At 44.2% G+C, this 15,212-nt stretch overlaps 1 protein-coding gene across 5 annotated transcripts in view; it reads right to left on the reverse strand.

Annotated features, from left to right (window-relative positions):
* Nucleotides 1-13,023, reverse strand: part of BAIAP2 (BAR/IMD domain containing adaptor protein 2) — a 99,979-nt gene extending 86,956 nt beyond the window's left edge. For all 5 annotated transcript variants that reach the window (XM_072403510.1, XM_072403512.1, XM_072403508.1 and 2 more), the window contains exon 1: nucleotides 12,910-13,023. In XM_072403510.1, the coding sequence (XP_072259611.1) occupies nucleotides 12,910-12,957 (48 nt within the window). In that variant the 5' untranslated portion in view covers nucleotides 12,958-13,023. The remainder of the gene's footprint in view (nucleotides 1-12,909) is intronic.
* Nucleotides 13,024-15,212: the final 2,189 nt, after the last annotated feature.

Raw genomic sequence — 15,212 nt, forward strand, 5'->3', positions numbered from 1 at the left:
AAATTTTGGCAAAATGTTGCCATTGTAGCAGAATGCATTGGAGCCAACAAGATAGGCTTGGTGGTGTAATTGTTGTATATATAACACAGCAGATGCATTATTCAGGTCAAGCATTTATGAGGTATAGCTAACAAGAAATAAATATTAAAAATGTGCTAGGTCATAAATTTGATGAGAAAAAGTTGTAAAATTTTGGCAAAATTTTGCCATTGTATCAGAGTATATTCCAGTCAACAACGTGGGCCTTGGTGGGGTACAAAGCCTTTTTATTCCCCATCTGTTCTCAACCCTAATATTACTAGGAAAAGGAATACCCTACACAATAATACACACAGGGTTTCATCCTGCAAGCCTTGCCACAAACAATGAGAACGTAAACCGTAAAATCATGAAAGAAACTGGTAAAAAGTTTGCAATCGGCAGCCGCCAAAATTGTCTTGCGTTCATTCTGAGCTTCTATCTCTAACCGTGCAAAAGGAAAACCGCAGCAGTTGCAGTTTAGCAAACTGATATTTTGGTCCTTTAAGGCCCCCCCATTCAGTCCCAGTATAATGCCAACGTTCCCCGTCAAATAAAGAAAGAAGTTAAAAATCTGTTTCAGCCTAACGTGACCTCCTTTAACTCTTTATAATTGCCTTCGCTAGGCCAACTCGTAGCGGTAAAATGAAGGTTACTCCGGTAACGAGAGGGTAATGAAGTCCTTGTAACTAGAAGTCTTCCTACACACTATGAACGAGGCATCAGCAGACAGCTGGACAGTAATTGGAACAGGAAAAAAAAAGAAAAAGAAGGACTTATGTGGCATGCTGCAATTACCGCTGACACACAACTGGGAGTGGAAAAAAAAAATTCAATAAAATTGTATAATGTAAGGTCAATGAATGTGCACCGTAAGCACACATTATCTGAGCAGACCTTAAATTTGCAATTTACACATAAAAAGTGGAAAAGTCTATGAAATTCTTCTGCAATTAAAGTGTTTAACCTTCCTGCTAGTAAGTTTCTAGAAGATTGTACACTGAGCCATATGCAAGCTCAGCACTCTTTGGTGTTAGGACAAATTACCACCAACGTATGGGAGTTGTATCGGCCAAGGCTGGCATGTCAAGCTGCCCAAAAACGACAAACCCAAAAAACGATCGAGAAAGGGAGCTTTGCAAAAGGGGCGCTGAAGTAGAGGAGAGTAATGTGGACTCAGTATTAGCTCATAAAGAATAAAGGAAAAGGGAATTTCTGCAGCCATAGGTTATTGTATGACATTAAACAAATAACACCAATGTTCTCCCGTACCCTTTTAGCCGGGCGCACCACCCAGCACTTTTCAGTAACCGCCTAACTGGTGAGTTGGGTCAGAATACAGGGGCTGCAACCGGCCGACAATTCTTCTCACGCAGCATAACACAATTTCTGGGTTACCAGGGGCAGAAAGCTACTGTAGAAATCACAACACCAAATGATTTAAAGTATGCAAAATCATCATCTATCATTCTATTCATCTTGACTGAATGTAGTACAAAAATCAGCACAAGAGGAACAACCGGTTCAGTTGTAACTTTTCTTTTTATAATTAGTTATCATAAAATGCCAGAAGCATGCAATGTGAAAATCCTTCAAAATGTTCAAATGTTGCCAGCAAAGGGTATCGATGTTACAGCAGGGTTCAAGCCAGATTTTTTTTTTAGCCGGATGGGAAGAAATTTTAAACGGGTGGCAGCCCCTGACAGACCTTACAAATGCTCTGGGCACAAATTCCCAAAGTAAAACATACCTGCCCGTTCACCCTCTTTTTGTAGATGTTGCATATGCCAGATATCCTGGCATCTTACAGGGCCACACATGCAGCAGTTATACCATCCCATTACGGCCAAAAAAGATGGCCACAGATTGAGAACTTGGAGACAACCTGGGGAAGATGGCAGTGCCCGTGATGAAGTGAGGATGGATGCTTAAGCTAGAGTTCCGCTTTACCATGGCACTGTAATGGATGTCAAAAAAGCTCATATATGGGCGATGGTCAGGGGTCCAAACATTGGCCATATGGTGTAAACGATGTTTACTGATCCCCTCTATCAGATCGCAAACAACCAGTACTGTTTTTCTTGAGAGCCCTCCAGCTTGTCCTTAGAAGAACATCAGAAGCCAGAGCAATGACCAACGATGGTTTCCAAAACCAATTATTGACTACATAAATCAAACATTGGATAGACATGCAGTTTTAAAAGATGTTGAACAAAATATAAATAAAGCTTTGACAAATTCAAATGTATTGTATTCAAGGACTCATTAAATTACTGCAGTAGTACGGGGCCATGCTAGTTGAACTCCTTGGTCTTCGTGACCAACTGCCTAATTATAATCAAACAAGGCACATAGGAGCAAATGTAAAGTGTTACCATTGTTTATTCTCTCATTTAGATAAAGATTCTTTTGTTCAATTCTCTTTCCTTACATAAGAGGTTATGTCAGCTTGACATTGTAAGCTTTTGCTGTACTTTTGACAGCTTTAGGTCCTAGCTGCTCTAAGTTCTCCATCGTTAAACCTGGCTGAGACTTTACCTGGGCATGGTCCTGACCATACAAGGAAACCATGAAATCAAAAAGAAGTCACCTGGCTTAAATCCAGAGTGGACTGTTAGCTTCTGCAACACTCATTGCATGCTCACATGGGAAGAAACTGGCTACACTTCTAGAAGTTTGGCTGAACTCCTAATGTGGTGTTCATCTACAGTTCCTCTCAAACTGACTGCCCCACCTCAACTACCACCAGATGTTCCACTCAGTGGAACAGAATATGCTTAAGCCAGGGCAAAGCTGGCCCTACATCCCCCTATCATCTGGTCGATTACAATTGGATGATGTACATTAGGTCATAATTTCATAGGTCCACGTACATGTGAGAATTGACCAGAACAACATAAAATACCCAAAGACTTAACCCAAGGCCGTAAGTCTTTCATTTGGTGGACCACCAAGTTCTCAAAAAATGGTTATGTTTTTGTGTTGCGTAGCCTACCCATCATTTTTTAAAGTCAATATTGGGACAATGCTAAAGGCGAGAAGATAAACCAGATTCCAAGGGCATTTGATATTTGAAAGCCAAGTTACCCTCCATAGTCAAGGAATAGGTCACACACCATTATGGGTTTTGCATTAATCTGGTCCACAAACACCAAGACAAGGTCACATCAAAGATTCGTCAAGTGTAACACCAGAATATTTACCAGCTCCCCTTCCATGCAACATTCAGCCAGAAGCTTCCAGTAATTCTGGCCGCTATGGCCATAAGAGTACGGAGTGACATTGCAAGGGTAGAGCCACCACTAAATGATGGCTTCATCAGGCCATTATGTAGAACATACAAGCCAAGGGGATGGTCAAGTCAATGATGTGCAGCTACACCCACATCAGCTCCCACACCATTGAGGCAAAGAATAAGTCCCACATTATTATAGGTCTTGCTTGCATTTGGTCTACAATCACAGAGGCAGGGTGACATGATTTACATCAAAGGGCACACATGGAACACCAGAGGATTTACCAGCTGACCCTCGTTGACCATTTGGCCAGAAGTTTACAATAACTCTGGCTGCTATGGCCAAAACAAGATAGCATCATATTGAATGGGTGGGGGCACCATGGCCACCAATAAATGTTGGCTTTACAGTGCTCAACCCAGAAATTTTTTCAAGCCAGGTGGGAAGAGATTTTAGGTGGGTGGCAGCCACTGTACTGTGAACAAACTCTTTGGTAACCACCCAAAAACAGCCGGGTGGGTGCTGAAAAGTGCCGGGTGGTGTGCCCAGCTAAAAGTGCCTGGGAAGAACCCTGCTTTACCATAATGGAGAGGAAACAATCCAATAGTAAGCAGCTATCATTAACATCGGGTTTGAGAATACTTTCCCTTTAAGTGAAGATCCGGTGAATAAGCTTCATCGCTGCGTAAACAAAAGCCTGTTTACCCACAAGCAGCAAGAGTGAGCAGCCAATGTTGGGCAATCAGCGCCCAGCTGTAGTTATGCCTTCAAATTCAATCAGAACAGCGCGCCTAGACAACTGATAACACAAGTTCTCACTGTCAGTCTAAAAAGCTTCACTGTCATAACATCTGTGACTGGAATCGCCAATGGCCAAAACCATGGAGAATTCATGGGAGAGGTAAATATATTATGTATGCAGTTCAGGGTTACACATTTGTCTGCAACATTATTTTGCCTTCTCTGGTTTCTCCACTCCCATCAACAAGCCAATAACATTCAATAAAACCCCTTTCCATTATGACACATTTTATTTTAGTGACAGTCATGAGGTCTCCAAACAGGGTCTGGATGTGCAAAGAGGAAAATGTCAAAAGTAGATTGTGAAAGGACCAGAATTTAAAAAAACACAACACGTTTCAGGGTTTTATTGCCCTCCATCAGAGATTGGTACAGTAAAATGAAGTGTACACTTAACTGGTGAAATTCTGAAGAGTAATTTATATGATTGGTCCACATTCCACCTTAAAACAAGCCCTGATGAAGGCAGACTGAACCCCTGAAACATGTTTGCTTGGCTCCTGAATAAAATGGAATCTAGGCCCACATTCTGCTTTTGGCTCTTCCCTTCATGAACTCCCAGGCTGATCTTTGCTCACCATTCCCGGTAGAGCTGCCCAAAGAGAACCATTCCCTCTACACCTCTAGGATATCCAGCAACTCGACCCCCTGATGCAGATTACACCTTAAAAAAAAGGTGATAAAGCCCTGATGAAGGAAGACCGAACCACCGAACCTGTTGGCTTCTCTTGATTGCCTCCTGAATAAAACAGAACCTGGACCTTTTACATTCTGCTTTTGGCTCTTTCCTCCATGCACTCGCAGGCCTATCTCTATTCCTGGTACAACTGCCCAAAAACAAACATTCTCTCTACACTGCTTAATGCATACACATTTTAGGAGATCCTGCAACTCCTTCCCCTCTTCACCAACTCTGCCCTTCCCACACCCACCTGACATTATTTACCTTTTTACTGCCATATTCCATGAGAAACCCAGCAGAAAATGTCTATCGATAGAACTGAATCATTATTCTCCAATTCCTAGAAACCGTCCACCATTCAGATCATACAGGTATAAAGTCCTTTCCATGCATTCCTCGGCGTACGGCTCCCAGGCTCTGGATGCAAATTAGCATGAAACCCAGCATGTCCTATAATTAGCCACAGACTACCAGGACACCTGCCAGCTTTAATGAAGCAAACCAACCTGATGCAATCTCCTAAAGCACAACTCCAGCCGAACATACAGGTACAATGCATGAAAACACCAGATAGGGCCCAGAGGTTTCCAGTTCTGTTCAACCAGTCTTTATGATTTACACACCCATTTGTTTGGGCCAAAATGCCGACCCAGTCCTGCAAAGTAACACCTCCCACTTCCAACCTGATATCCAGGTGCTGGAGATGAAATTAAAACAAAAACAATTATAGAATTAAATAGATGCTGAACATGGAAATTTCCTTCTCGGTGCTACTGATCCCTTACAGCCACCTTCTGTTTATGAGAGCTTAAGTGATGGCTGCCTGATCATTTTCAATGACAGTGGGCCAGGTTTGCTTAATGAGTGTCAAAATGGCCACCTGTGATCTGATTTCAAAGAGCTATTGAAAACACAGGCGCAAAGGGTTGTCACCCTATAACATTGATGTGGGTGTTCAAGCCAAATGTAGAAGGCCCAGGTTATATTCAGGAGCTTATCATGAAAAGCCAACATGTTTCAGGGGTACAGTCTGCCTTCATCAGGGCTCAGTCCATTTTAACTTTGAATCTGGGCTAGTTGTATGAATAACCCCTGCAGTAATTCCATCAGTGCACACTTCATTCAAGTATTCATTTTTTTTTCAGTTCCCTCCCCGATGGGTTTCTGTACCATTTCTGAAGCATGGAGAGCTTTGCACAGCACCTAAAACCTTTATTTTTGCATCATGTGCAATGACTAGTCTGTTTCTGTAACCACATGGGAGCATATCGCAGCCAGCGGCACAGAAACAAAGACGGCAGACGTTAGTAAATTAGCTTTTTCTTTGCTTTACGCATTGGTTACTGTTTGTTTTGATGATTTGGCGTTGAGCCTTCAATAAAAGGGTGCAGAGATGGACATGCAATGCATACTGGCGAGCGAAGCGAGGAAACATGTGAACGATCGTCTCTCTGCAGGGACCAGCAGCCTCCACTTCTGTTACAATGCGGCGTGGTTACTGAGCCAGCCATTAGCCTGGATACAATCCGCAAGGTGCCAACTGATACCCGGCTATATAATGGGCATTTGCATTTCTTGGTGCTGAGGGTGGTACAGTGGCAGCAACACATTGTAACGTGCAAATACCAACATGCAAATGACTGTATGGAGCTTCCATGTGCCTCTCACACAGACCTCAGCACACCCCATCCAAAAAGATGGCACCATCCACCTCCATTACCAAATGACCCCACCAATGTTCACCATCTAGCAGACATGCATATCCAGAATTCCCAGGGCTTGGAAAATACTCCACACACATTGACAGATACATTGTTTAGGAAAGCTGTGCAAGCATGAGCACATTTCCCATGAGTATTAATAAACCGCACCGGCAATCTCTATGGAGACATCAGCAGACTAAGCTGTAGTTGCCCTCCAGGTGAGCCGTGTGCAGTCAGAGAATTAGCAAACTGCAGCAGGATTCATACCGGTTTCTGTACGGATGTTTATCTTATCCTGACCAAAGTGTGGTCACCACCTGAGCTGCCTGTGTTGCAATATCTTTAAGTGGCACCCCTGCATACTATAGCTATGTACACAGATCAGATGATTCTCAGTTGTGCTCATCTCGGGAGAAAATCTGACATGTAAAGAACAACATCAGGGGCTGCTGTAATCTTCCATGAATGACCAATCTGGAATGACTATTGCAAACAACTACAGAGGAGAGAACAGTGGGGTTCTGCTTGCTCATAAACCCCCTTTATAGAAAAGAGCTGTGTGTACAATGCTCGTGCATTATTCTGTCACTGGAACAGATCAATCATTTCCCATGACAATCATATGACATCAGTAGGAGGATTAGTACAAGACTTGTCACCCAGGCTAGGCTCAGGGAACTTCAGGACAGAGCAGCGCCCGCATGTCATGTGACCAGTGTTTAGTCCAGCAAGAATGCCAACCCTATGCCAAGAAAGGAGGAAGTGCTAACACCACCACGCTAGAAAACATTTTTCCCCAGGAGTGCAGGCATTGGGCCTTCCATCCAATCAAAAAGAATAAAAAATGGCAGTAGATTTGCTCAAGTGCACCAGGCCTATAGCTAAGCACACACATGCAATAATGGACGCTCGAGACAATCATTGGTGATCATTTCCAGCGATGGTTGGCGCAAATCAGCACTGCATCCTCAATCAGAAACAGTAGCAGACATTAGGGGTTGGTTGTTCAGCGAGCTTTAAAACATCAGAGAATGAAGTGAACGTCCGTCTCGGGTGACAAAAATCTAGAAAGCCTATCACTGTCCTCTAAATCCTTGTTGCACAACCTGCCCCTTTCCTTCACTTCCCACCTGTTGTCACAGGGACAGGAAATTAGAGAAATCTGCAGTTGCAATGATCAATACAAACCTGCTGGGGTTTTAACCCTTCTAATAATGGACTTTAAAATTGGTAAACATAAAACTAAACTACTCAAACCCCCCCCCCCCATACAAAAATCATATAAACTTCCCAAATATCCTGTTGTAATACAGAGCGTTGCACGTTGTGCAGAATAGCAGTGCTGCCCCAGCCCGTCTCTATTCCTCCATCGTGCCCTCCGCAGACAGGGAGTCCCGGCTAATGCCAGCATTGTGCTTCCTCTAAGCGCCATCGAACTTTAAGCTTTCGGATTAAAAGAAAAATCCAAAATAAAAAGAAGCCATCTTAGACCCGATTACACTGGCTGCATTGTGTACAGAAAGGTTACAATAATACACGACAAAAGCCAAGATAAACACTGTGTCTGGATCAGGAGATAAAGGCAAATACCAGCAATAATAAACAGTACAAATCTCTCACCATTGAGCCGGGCAGAGAGGCGCACAATGGGCACCTACAGAATTATAACAAAACACAAAAACAGCGCCAGCCTAGGCTCCTGGGTAATATTTTTAGACTCTTGGGGAGGGGGCCTGTGCAGAGTGTGGGATCTGGGATGCCGGTCTAGCCATCACATGCTCATCCAGAGGAATAAAGGACATCTATTCCGTCTACAGATGTAGACATTAGCTACTGCTGTATGATCCAAAAATGGGCTGAACCCCCCCCCCCCCTGCGCAATCTAATCCAATATTGGACCCAAACCCCCCCTCGCGCAATCTAATCCAATATTGGACCCAAACCCCCCCTGCCCCAACCAATCCAATATTGGGCCTAACCCCCCATGCCCCAACTGCACAATCTAATCCAATATTGGACCCAACCCCCCCTGCCCCAACTGGGCAATTCAATCCAATATTTGACCAAACCCCCCCCCCCCCCCCTTCCCCAACTGTGCAATCCAATATTGGACCCAACACCCCCTTTTCCAACTGCGCAATCCAATATTGGACCCCACCCCCCCTTCCCCAACTGCGCAATCTAATCCAATATTGGACTCAACCCTCCTGCCTCTACCTGCACAATCCGATTCAAATATAGGACCCACCCCCCTAACCCTAACTGCATGATCCGATCCAACAATAGTCCCCATGGAGATGCAGGTACTAGCCATTGCTAACTTTATAATCTGCTCCACAATGGGCCACCTAGATGGAAAGACTAACCAGTGCCAAGTATGTGATTCCATCCAACAAAAGTCCCACCCCCTGCTCCTAACCTTATTGTGTGATCTGATTCAACAACAATCCCACCAAGAAGTTGGCACTGGCCAATTCAAACTGCCTGATACAACAATGGACCTTCTAAGGTGTAGACACTAGCAGTTTTAAACTGACTAATTGTACCTAAAATGAACCCACCCAGGTGCAAAGACTAACCATTGTGAATTGCAGGATGTGGTTCAACAAAGGACCCACCCAGATGTGGTCACCAGACATTATGAACTGTGTGATCTGATCTAACAATGGACCAGCCCAGATGTAAACGGATATGTGGTCCAACGATGAATCCAGGAGCAGACACTAGTCATTGCCAATTATGTGATGGGATTCACTAACCAAATGAAGGGACTACCCATTGAGAACTGTAAAATCTGACCCCACATTGGACCTCCCCCCAGGTGCAGAGAATAGCCATTGCAAATTGTTGGATGTGGTTAACGATGGACCAGTCCAGATGTGGACACTAGCCACTGAAAAATGCACCCAGCCAGATCCAAAGACTGCCCATTACGAACTGCATGATGCGCTCCAACAATGGACCCACCTAGATATGGACACCAGCCAATATGAACTGGTTGATGTGATCCAATAATGGCCCCCCCAAAAGATGCAGTGCAACTGCATGATATGATCCAAAATTTGGACGCTGCAAGATTTCCCATTAGGAACTGCCTGATCTGCTCCAACAATGGCAGATATTAGCCAACAGTGGTCGCCCATCTCAAAGGGTGCAAATACCCGACTTCCTTGCTTCGCATTTACAGCCAGATTTGCACCATTATGGCAAAGATAAAGGCGATGCGAATATTTTCCTTATACATTGCAAGAAAGCCACGCTCGCCGACACGCAGACTTCCAAAGCCACTGATGGGGTTAATCCAGTACAGAACGCAGCTAAATCCACATCCTGGTCCTTGTACAAACACGAGGAAGCTACAAGCGGCTGAGTGTAGAAACCTTCATGGAGAGAGATCTAGGCCATTTATTTTACAAACTTGGAGCATTGGTTGGCAGTGCCAGACCAGTCTGGGATCAGAAGGTCCATCCTAAACCTACCTGAAATTATGTCTGCTAAAGCATTGTGTATCATCATTTGCCAAAAAAAATAAAAACACTTCCAGGTCTTATCTCCCCCCCAGCTTGTGAGTTGGCAGCAAATAGAAAAGCAGCAGACTGATAAGCTCTCTCGTCTCTCCGCTTTCTCCTCCAATCAGAATGTTCTGCACGGTGAATGCTGCGGTTTCTTACTGTTAAATGTTAAGCTCTGCTGCACAGGGATTGCTAAGGCTGAAACCAGGTCATATTCAGGTATTTATAAATGCACTCTTGCCTTCATTAATAAATAACAGAGCTGCATTGATTTGCATCTTATAGCTCACCTAGAATTCTCCTCTACCTACACTCAGCAAACAATCCTTCCCTAAGGTATCAGATGATGCCTTTAGGTAGCTCTCCAAGGACTGCTAGACCCGAGATTGTTCCTACGCAAATATTTTGGTAAGTCAGTACCACAGCACAGGCTTCTGTACCACCTCCCATGTGAGCGGGCTTAACCTGAAGGACACGGGGAGAAGATGGGTAGAAAGGTTGGCACAGAGAGGAACATCCACACAGCTCTAGGACACTATAAATGAACCTGTCATTGGTTAAATTAATACATTTTGGGGTGCAAGATTTTAGAAATCTGGTAAGCCAGGGCGTTCTACACCCTAAAATCTGGGGAAGGATTGGGGCAAGGGGTAGTTACTTAAATACTGCAATCATCCAAGTCCAAAACAGGAGCGCCACGTAGGGAGCCCCAGTTCTTCCCTGTTAGGTGCAAAGGTCTAACAGGCGTCTACATTCTGCAACACATTCAGAAGGCTCAGCCTAGCCTACGTAGAACAAAGCAACAGGTCCCCCACCACCTTCTCCTCCTCCCCTGTGCTTCTCTGTAATTATTCTCAGACCTGCACAGCGCCTTCTGCGACAAGGACCTGCTGTATAATTGAAACCAAATTAATTTTCCACTCGTAGGCATTGCTAATGAAACCTAAAGTGCCACCATCTAACGTGAACATGCCAGCTTCTCACACGGGAACATGGCTACTCCGATTCCTAATGTTATTGTTGCAGGAAAAAAAAAAAAAAGAAAACAAAATTCACATCAAATCATCAAACCATGAAACGCACAAATGAGGCAGCACAAAGGTCAACGACATGGATCAACCCACAGCAATAACATTTCATTAGTTTGGGGACGGAAAGATCATGGAGATTGCCTGTATCGCTAAGAGGGCCATTGATGGAGATATTTCTATCTTGGAGAGCCAAGAACGTGAGCTGTGATCCTCCTCTTGGATTTACAGCACCAGGAAATGGTTCTTTAGCACCCAATGGCCAAGGTGTGCTTCTCTCTTCACCCCATCATAAGACCCCAATTACTTTAGCAAACACAGGTTGCCCATTCTGCATCTACAACCTGTTGAAGTGGCCAATGTGGCCCTGCTGCCCAAAGACTTCCATCATGGGACCGAGAATGGTATTAGGACCTTTCGATGAGAACCTTCTCCATAGTGAAGACTCCTGATAATGAGCATTGGACACTACAATTGAAGAAACCCATCACCCAACTCAACTGTCTAATAATTGCAAGGGATTCTTGAATACAGGAATGATTTGTAAATATTGGCCTGTCCAGAACTACCCTAAGAGTGGCCCATTTATTGGGCACACAACTTCTACTATACTACACAACCTACCATAAGGCCTCAACTAATTTAGCACCATTGTGTGCCAATTTTGCATCCCCAACCCGCCAAAGAGGCCAACGTGGCCATCTCTTCTTACCTCTTGGCCCAGCCCTTTCTGAATATAGATTTCTATCATTAGATTATCCTGAGGATCTTCAATGAGGAGCTTCTCCATTCCATTGAGAAATGACTCCTGATAATGAGGATCTTCCAATGGATGGTCAGTGCTCATCACCCGACTTAACTGCCTAAAAAATGTTTGAAATCAGGAATGACTGTCAATTGTTGGCTTGGCTAGAGCTACCAAAATGGTTGCCCATTTGTACGACACAACCATAGTGGTAAGTTAGGTGACCTTTGGAATATCTCAGGAGGCTTCCTGCTGAACGTCTGGAGTCTGTAGGTGCAGCCTCCCCTCCTGTAGGTGCTAAATCTAAAATTTGTTTCATCAAATTGGTGCACCCTGAGAGATCTCTGTACCAGTACGTCTATCACTAGAAGGCCACATTTAGATGGGTGGGTATTCTAAAGGTATGGAACCAGTAATGAACCACCCAACATCATGGACATGTATAAAGAAGGTTCAAACCCCATTATTTTTTTGTATCTCAGGTTGGTCAGCAGTTTTCATAGAATTGAATGGAACTACTTTCCATCGGCATTGGTTGGCCAGTAGGTGACCTGTGAACCTTAGAGGCACAAGAATGGCAACCGCGTTCCAGCCAACTCTCATGAATACATGTCAATGCAACCTCAAATTCGCAGGCAGAAGCAGTCAACCACATCGCCCGTCAGAACTTAACTGAAGGAACAAATAAAACATTCACTGTAAATTTGCAATTCTAGTATATTCACCGACCTCTACAGTTACAGAAGAGCCAATTCTGTATATTTTATGCCAATCATGCAAATGGACCAATTGCACCGAGATCTTCTCAATTCCCACCACCAAAACCACCTGTCCTGGAAGATGCCAACACAGCAAAATATAACAAAGAGCAACTAAGAATTAAAAGAATAATAAAAACTGTAGCAGAGCTAAACCCAGAGAATACCCATACAGGGAGTGTGCCAGCTCCAGAGTGGGCACAACCAGCCAATGGTTATAACACAGACATGGTAACAATTATGGTAAGAAGCAATTAAACTGAAGAATAAAGACAATTCTAAGTATAATATTGGGTGGCCAATGCAAGCAATGATAAAACTCCAGCAGGGTCTCAGCATGGCACAGGGCATCCAGCATGGCTCCAGCAGCGCTGCCCCCTGAGGGGTCTCCATGGTGTACAGAGCTCCATAGTGCCCAGTGCTCACCTTGTAGACATTTTCGGTGAGCCGGTGCACCTCCTCTGAGCGGGACATGGTGGCCCCTGTCTGCCGCCTTTGGTGCTCCAATTAGCCGCTGCTTATCCTGCGCTGGCGGCGGCCGCGTCTGATCACTGACACCTGTGTGGGCGCTTATGTACGGCAGCGGAGACCCGCCCTCTTCATCACGCCTCCCATTTCCCCGCCCATATACCACGCCCCCGCCTCCTCCAAGCGTTGCTTGGCAACAGCTTCCTCAGACTTCCGCCTTTGCTTTTTAAACATCAGGAAATGTGTTGCCCTTAGAAACAGCCAGCTCCAAAGAATGAATCCTGACTGGTTGCCATAGACGACAGACCTTTTCTTTTTATCTCTGTATTATTGCAACTGACAGCCATATTTTGTTTTTAAAGGTCAAAGGATAATAGGCAACATAATAAATTATTATTATTATTATTTATTATTAAACAGGATTTATATAGCGCCAAAATATTACGCAGCGCTGTACATTAAATAGGGGTTGCAAATGACAGACAGATACAGACAGTGACAGAGGGGGAGAGGACCCTGCCCCGAAGAGCTTACAATCTAGGAGATATCCCTCCTATTGTGTGATACTTCCCCCACCTCTTAGATTGTAAGCTCTTTGGGGCAGGGTGCTCTCCTCCTCCAGTGTCACTGTCTGTATCTGTCTGTCATTTGTATTTCCTATTTAATGTACAGCGCTGCATAATATGTTGGTGATATTTATTAGTAATAATAATTACCCCCCACCTGGGTATTGTTTTTTCAGCAGGGCAGACAGTAAATGGGCAGATTTATTGGAGGGAAAGGCTGGGGGGCAGATTTAATGAAGGGAAAGGCTGGGGGGCAGATTTAATGAAGGGAAAGGCTGGGGGGCAGATTTAATGAAGGGGAGGCTGGGGGGCAGAGGTAAAGCATCAGTCTGCTGCAGACAGGAGGAAGCATTTCCTCAGTCTCCTCCCTCTCGTCACATGGCACACGGGCTGATCTGTGTCAGACATTTGTGAACACAGCCAAGAACTTCCCGGATTTATAAGATTGCGCCACCTCTGAGCCGCCAGGATGGAAACAAATACTGTCCTGGATGATGGTTAAATAAAAATGGCTCCGTCCTTCTGGAGAGAAAAGCAGATAAAGGCATTCTCAGGGCAATTACTGTGATCCCAATGAGAGGTATACTTTCCATGTATCAGCATATGGCGGGATCTAATTATAACTCTCAGCTTCCATGGGAAAAGGTGCACCCCCCATCTGTAACACAGCATCAAGCACACATAAGGACACCGAGGACTAACAATCATCTTTCCAGGAAATGTGATGGCTGAGAAGTACATCAGTGTCAGCGGAACTGCGGTGACACCACCAGGTGAAATGACAACGTTGTGTCTTATTTATTTTTTTACGCTTCATTTGCACTTATTGGATGGAACTAAGATTTGTTGCCCCCAGGGTGCCTCAGGTGTAAGGTGAGCTCCTCTGTACAGGAGAGCAGCACACTAATGGAGGGAATAATATGTGCAGGGCCCAATCCTGGAGAGTCAGACCAGACCCTGAGGCAATAACTCCTCTACCAGGAGACCCCCAAACTTCCATTTTTTTCCTTTTCCATTCACCATCACCCCCTTCCCCGGTCTAACCCCAAACAATGTATTTGGTCCTGACAATAAAGCTTATTTAAATTGAAAATAGACAGAGAGAACGGTGGAAAAAAGGAAATGAGAGTGATAGAGAGAGATGGGGTGAAAAAGAGAGTGTAAAAATGAGGGGAAAAGAGAGGGAGAGATAGTAATAGAAAATAGAAAAAAAAGAGAAAGATCAAATGAGAAAAGGAGAGAGAAAAAGAAAAAGAGAGAAGACAGAAATTGGAGTGAAAGAGAACAAAATGAGAGGGAGAGAGAGAAAAGAAAGAGAGAGAGAGAGAGAGAGAGAAATAGAGAAAAAGATAGAAAAGAGGAAAAAAAGATAAGGAGAAATAGAATGGGAAAAAGAGAAATAAGGAGATATTGAAAAAAGAAACAAGTGGGGGGAACGAAAAAGAAAAGAGACAAAAAGAAAGTTAAGGAGAGAGGGGGAAGAGAGGAAAAAGAAATAGGGAAAGAAAATTAGAAAATGGAGGAGAATGAAAAACAGAAAAAGAGGAGAAATAGAATGGGAATAAGAGGGGGAAGGAGAAGGGGAAAAAGTAGGGAAATGGGGGGATCGAGAGAAAAAGGAGGAGATAAATAAAAGTGAAGGGGGGGAGAAAGCGAAATTAAAGAGAAGGAAACAGAGAGAGGGGGAGACAGAAA

The sequence above is a fragment of the Pyxicephalus adspersus genome, chromosome 3 (genome assembly GCF_032062135.1).
Source record: "Pyxicephalus adspersus chromosome 3, UCB_Pads_2.0, whole genome shotgun sequence".
In the NCBI taxonomy this organism is placed as follows: Eukaryota; Metazoa; Chordata; class Amphibia; order Anura; family Pyxicephalidae; genus Pyxicephalus; species Pyxicephalus adspersus.